Source organism: Lepidochelys kempii, chromosome 2 (assembly GCF_965140265.1).
Source record: "Lepidochelys kempii isolate rLepKem1 chromosome 2, rLepKem1.hap2, whole genome shotgun sequence".
In the NCBI taxonomy this organism is placed as follows: Eukaryota; Metazoa; Chordata; order Testudines; family Cheloniidae; genus Lepidochelys; species Lepidochelys kempii.
Window position 1 is genome coordinate 248891053 of NC_133257.1, and position 6000 is coordinate 248897052.

The 6000-nt window shown below is 49.8% G+C and overlaps 1 protein-coding gene across 5 annotated transcripts in view; it reads right to left on the minus strand.

Annotated features, from left to right (window-relative positions):
• DYNC2I1 (dynein 2 intermediate chain 1) overlaps positions 1–5215 on the minus strand; it is a 52741-nt gene extending 47526 nt beyond the window's left edge. For 3 of the 5 annotated variants that reach the window (XM_073334524.1, XM_073334525.1, XM_073334523.1), the window contains exon 1: positions 4882–5211. In XM_073334524.1, coding sequence (XP_073190625.1) covers positions 4882–4896 — 15 coding nt within the window. In that variant the 5' untranslated portion in view covers positions 4897–5211. Of the gene's footprint in view, positions 1–4881 lie in introns of all 5 variants that reach the window. The other 2 variants (XM_073334527.1, XM_073334526.1) reach the window with 2 other exon arrangements.
• Between the last annotated feature and the right edge of the window lie 785 nt (positions 5216–6000).

The window sequence follows — 6000 nt, forward strand, 5'->3', positions numbered from 1 at the left end:
ACTTGTTTCTCTGGTTTACTGTAAAGCAGCCAACACAATTAAAGAACCTCAGCCATTTTGGCTATAAAGCCTGGCCATTAGGTGAGAGTACTAAGAGCCTAGCGTTGAGTTGTGCCGCCTCCACGGGGCAAACTCTTGGGGCGCCTGTCAGTCAATCCTGACTGCCCACTGCGAAGGAGCTCTGAGCTCTAGCAGTTAAAGTCACGGGTGCGGAGAGGCTCTTAGTGCTGCCATTGGGGCACCTGTCAGTCAGTGTTGACTGCCCACTGCGAAGGAGCTCTGAGCTCTAGCAGTTAAAGTCACGGGTGTTTAGGACCTTGGGGCATCCGTCAGCCTAGCCCGGGCTGCCCGCCGCGAAGGGACAGTGCGTCCTAGCAGTCAAAGTCACGGATGGTATAAACGGGCATAGCTGGCACCTCACCAAACATCCTTGGCCATCAGCTAACACTAGGAGGGTGGTGAAACACTGGAATGCGTTACCTAAGGAGATGGTAGAATCTCCTTCCTTAGAAGTTTTTAAGGTCAGGCTTGACAAAGCCCTGGCTGGGATGATTTAATTGGGGATTGGTCCTGCTTTGAGCAGGGGGTTGGACTAGATGACCTCCTGAGGTCCCTTCCAACCCTGATATTCTATGATTCTGTGATTCTTAACAGCACAATACCTATGCTAACAAACTTAAACAAAGGCTTTGTTTTATGTTGGTCAGGATCAAATCAAAGGCACAGGAGTTGGTGGTTAGTGTCCTCCACCCACAAACGATGCTATGAAGAAGCTGATTGAAATCAGTATGGGCACAGAACTAAGGGACCTAAGCGACCTGGTTGACTGGATAAATGAAAGATGCACTTTTGGGCAGCAGCTCTTGCGGTTTTGCAGGCTGAGCAGCCTCTGTCCCTCCATATCTGGCTACATGCCATTGGGTTTTATTGTTTTCTATTCTGCATCTGTCACCTCTGCTGCTATTGTTTCCAGAAATGACCTTCATGTTCTGGAAAAATGTCTGATGACGAACCTGGCATTACAAGACAACTCTAATACCAAACAATAAAACAGGAAAAAGATGTAGGTCTTTGTCTAGAATAATATACAAGGGAGTTCAATCTAATTATGCAACAAGAAAACTCAGCTAATCAGTAGTGAATATAGGACTGAAACACTGGCGGAATTATTATTGTATATAAGCCACTGTCTAGGAACAGGTTTCAGAGTAACAGCCGTGTTAGTCTGTATTCGCAAAAAGAAAAGGAGTACTTCTGGCACCTTAGAGACTAACCAATTTATTTGAGCATGAGCTTTCGTGAGCTACAGCTCACTTCATCGGATGCATACTGTGGAAACTGCAGAAGACATTATATACACACAGAGACCATGAAACAATACCTCCTCCCACCCCACTCTCCTACTGGTAATAGCTTATCTAAAGTGATCATCAAGTTGGGCCATTTCCAGCACAAATCCAGGTTTTCTCACCCTCCACCCCCCCACACACAAACTCACTCTCCTGCTGGTAAATAGATTGTGGGGGGGTTTTTTGGAGGGGGTGGGAGGGTGAGAAAACCTGGATTTGTGCTGGAAATGGCCCAACTTGATGATCACTTTAGATAAGCTATTACCAGCAGGAGAGTGGGGTGGGAGGAGGTATTGTTTCATGGTCTCTGTGTATATAATGTCTTCTGCAGTTTCCACAGTATGCATCCGATGAAGTGAGCTGTAGCTCACGAAAGCCCATGCTCAAATAAATTGGTTAGTCTCTAAGGTGCCACAAGTACTCCTTTTCTTTTTGTCTAGGAACAGTGCACTATATCTGGCTGAAAGAGAGAACTCAAAGATCAAGGAAGATTCTTTCCTCTTTACATTTCCTCTCCTTCTCCCCATTCATATCTTCCTTCCCTCTCTGCTCCTTCCCTTTTCTGTATCCTTGTGTGTGGTAGATTTTATGGTTTTATATTTTGTGTGTACTGTATCTTTCAATTTCTAGGAATTTTTCACATCTGCAAAGCTTGTTGCCTGTTTTGTTCCCAGAGTTGCTCAGTGCTCATAATCCAAGAGACATACACAGACTTTGTTCTCTCATGAAGATTTTCTTTTTGTTGTTTTCCTTTGTCAAAAATAAAACCCATTTGAGGTTGAAAACAATGTATGCTTTATTCTTTGTATATGGAAGCATTATATCCCCTTTTATAGTGGAAATAGAATGAGATTTGAAAAAGATCCAACAGATGAAAAATCAGTTGCATTTTACAGCTGGCCTCAGTGTGTTTAAGCATTAAACTGAATGTGTGCCAGTATACCCTCACTGACTAGGCTCAAAGGTGCAGTCACACCTGAACAGCTAAAAATTAACCTTGCCCTTTTAGGCTGAACAGAGTCATGTCACTCTATCTCTGCTGTTACATAACAGGTTACAAAACCCCAGTGGGGCACGGTGCTGGCACATAGGGTCTCAGGTACGTGCTGTGATTTTTCAGAATCTCTTTTGGGAATAGTCATGTATGTGAAATAGCTGGTTCATATGATTATGCTATTTCTATCTGAAGTTACAAATATTAGCTATGTTTACATGTTTGTTCCTGTGGTAACACCCACAAGGTATTTAGCCAGCACATGAAGGGACAAGTCAAGTTGAATGGCCCATTAAGGAACCCTTATCTCACAATGGACCCTGGAAAACACCTGTCTACACTTAATGGACTTTTCCTATGAATATTCTAACTAGAATATGGGTGGGGGTGTTCACAGTGAGAACAGATTTCCCTTCACTTGGCAGAAGGCAGGGGCCCCGGGCTGGGTGGGGAGGAGTCACATGGAGGGTCACGTGCAGTGGTCACATGCCCCCACTTGTGTCCCTCCCATGCATGCAGTACCTGCAAGAAATAATTTCTACTTGCACCAATGCTTCTCCACCAACTGTGCTGGACGCCTGAAACGACATGCCCATGCTGCTGGGGAGGGAGTGCATGACTGCTCTTGCAGCTTCCCTTTGCTTCCCCATCAGAAAATCATTCTTCTGCAAGGAAGCAAAGAAATCCTTAGGGGATATGACTTCTACATGTGCACAGTGGTACAGACTTTCCCCAGGAGTAACAGGATTGTCAAGCCTAGCCATTACATATGCTATTTAAAGCAACCTGTCTATAGTTAAACTAACTGAAAGACCTAGATTCACAAAGTATGATAGTACAGATTAAGGCAAAATGACTTGACACTTTTGGCACCATATAATATGTAGCAGTGGGAGCTTGTTATAGCAGATGCCAATAAGCATTTCCACTCTGGTTCTTTATTGAATAACACAATTCCAAATTTTACAATAGCATAGACCTAATGAAAAGTCTCCTACGGAAATATAAACAGTAAACAGTAGTTGTGAAATAGAAAATATTAACTATAATATACTACATCTACAAAGACAGAAAAAGGTTACAACATTTTAATGAATCACAATATTTTTCCCCAATAAATTTTATACTGTATGTGGTCTCAGTCTTCTACTAAAGGGGCACCAACTTAAGAATCATGTTTTTCCCCATAATTAAGTTGGGATAGGTGACCACTGGTGTGCAGCAACTGCTCACATGATGTGTGAAATAGTACTAACGGGCTACTTCACCATGAATGGCCCACCTTGATTATCATACACATTGTGAAGAGAGTGGTCACTTTGGATGGGCTATTACCAGCAGGAGAGTGAGTTTGTGTGTGTATGCGGGTGGGGGGTTGAGAAAACCTGGATCTGTGCTGGAAATGGCCCACCTTGATTATCATGCACATTGTAGGGAGAGTGGTCAGTTTGGATAAGCTATTACCAGCAGGAGAGAGTTTGTGTGTGTGGTTTTTGGAGGGGGGTGAGTGAGAGAACCTGGATTTGTGCAGGAAATGGCCCAACTTGATTATCACACACATTGTGAAGAGAGTGGTCACTTTGGATGGGCTATTACCAGCAGGAGAGTGAGTTTGTGTGTGTGTGGGGGGGGGGGGGCAGAGGGTGAGAAAACCTGGATTTGTGCTGGAAATGGCCCAACTTGATGATCACTTTAGATAAGCTATTACCAGCAGGACAGTGGGGTGGGAGGAGGTATTGTTTCATGGTCTCTGTGTGTATATAATGTCTTCTGCAATTTCCACAGTATGCATCCGATGAAGTGAGCTGTAGCTCATGAAAGCTTATGCTCAAATAAATTGGTTAGTCTCTAAGGTGCCACAAGTACTCCTTTTCTTTTTGCGAAGACAGACTAACAGGGCTGTTACTCTGAAACTTGAAATATGTGTTAACTACTTATGCTAACCAATATGGTCCACCGTGTATTTAGCTGTGCCACTCTGAGGGCTTATCTACACTTAAAATGCTGCAGCGGCACAGCAGCAAGGCTGTGGCACTTCAGTGTAGGGGGCACAGCAGCATGGAGTACGGGGGGGGGACAGGTCACAGCAGTGGGGGATGGGCCGTGGGGAGACAGGTCACAGCGGGGGGGGATGGGTTGTGGGGGGGGCAGGGTCACAACGGGGGGGCACTAAGAGGGGATGGGCCGTGGGAGGATGGGTCACAGCAGTGAGGGTACTCGGGGGACATGAGTCACAGCAGTACGGCGCATTCAGAGGGGACGGGTGCGGGGGGGGGGAACGCATCCGTGGGGGGTACTGCGGGGGGTGGGCCGTAGGGGTGATGAGGCACAGCAGTGGGGAGTACTCGGGGGATAAAGCAAAGCATGACAGTAAGCGGGGGGACGGGCCAACGGTCACGGCAGCAGAGGAACCCTCCGTAGGCCACGTAGGTAGGCGGCGGCGCGCCTCCGGCGCACACGCTAACGCCCAGTCGGCGCTATGGATACGCCGCGGGGTGCAGCCAGCCTCCCCCCACCTCCGACCCGCCCCCGCCTCACCTTCTCGGGCTCCATGGCGGAGCGGCAACGGGCTGCACCGAGGGCTCTCCAGGTCCCTGCCGCTGTTTCCCGACCCCGGGCGGAAGGCGGGGCCGAAGAAACCAAGGCAACTGCGTGGGGTTCTGCCTAGCAACAGGCAGGCGGCCGATCGGCCGATCCCAGCCCCAGCCAGAGGGAGGTGGCGGCGGGCGAGGTGTGGCAGACGGGAGACCACGGGCGCCTGTGGGGCGTGGGGACCCAAGCTTCTCCCCGGCGGCCGAGGGGCAGCGGGCCGGGGAGACCGTGGCGGGTTCCGTGCCCCCGCGCGTGTCCAGCATTGTGCCCGTTACTGCCCGCGGGCGCTTTCACGGCGACTCGAACGGGGGGTTGGTCCCTGTCTCGGGAGAGCCGCTGAATGCTGAGGGCGCTGGGATTGTCCCTTACTCAAAATGGCCGCCGTCCCCTGTAACTGTGGAGGGGCTGAAGCTGGCGTGGGGGCCGCCATTTTCCTATAGTCTAGCGGCAGCGAGCGGTGAGGCTGCCCTTACTAAAATGGGCTGCCAGCTCGCGCTGGCTTCAGTGAGACTGAAGCGGTGACCTGGGTAGTCAGGGACTGTGGTGAGCCGCAGAGACGCCGTGAAAGGAGAATGGGGGCGGGAGGGACTCGGGGAGCAGGAGGCCAATTGAGAGGTTGCCGGGGTGGGGAAGGGGGCGACTGACGGGAGCGATGTGGGCAGGGCAGGTTCTAGGGGCTGGACACCAACTTTCAGGAGGTGCCAAACCCCATGTGCTCCTCTTGGGGGTGGGGGGCGTTTGGCTGCTGGGTGGGTGCTGAAAATGCTTTCCACCCTGGTTGGCAAAATGGGTAGGGCTGCACCTGGTGATGTGGGGTGGGAGCTGGAGGGGATAGAATGGCAGCTCCCCCAGCCTTGTGGGGAAGGGAAGCCTTATAGCAGAGAGAGGGTCCTGGGACAGGCAGTGGAGTGAGGAGGCGGGGAAGAACTGCTGCTGGATCCAAGGAGCCTGATGCTTTTCTGCCTCTGGGACGAGTCAGGGAGACTGTGCTGCCAGGTCCAGATGAGGAGAGACGCTTTAGGGAGCAAAAAGAAAAGGAGTACTTGTGGAACTTTAGAGGCTAAC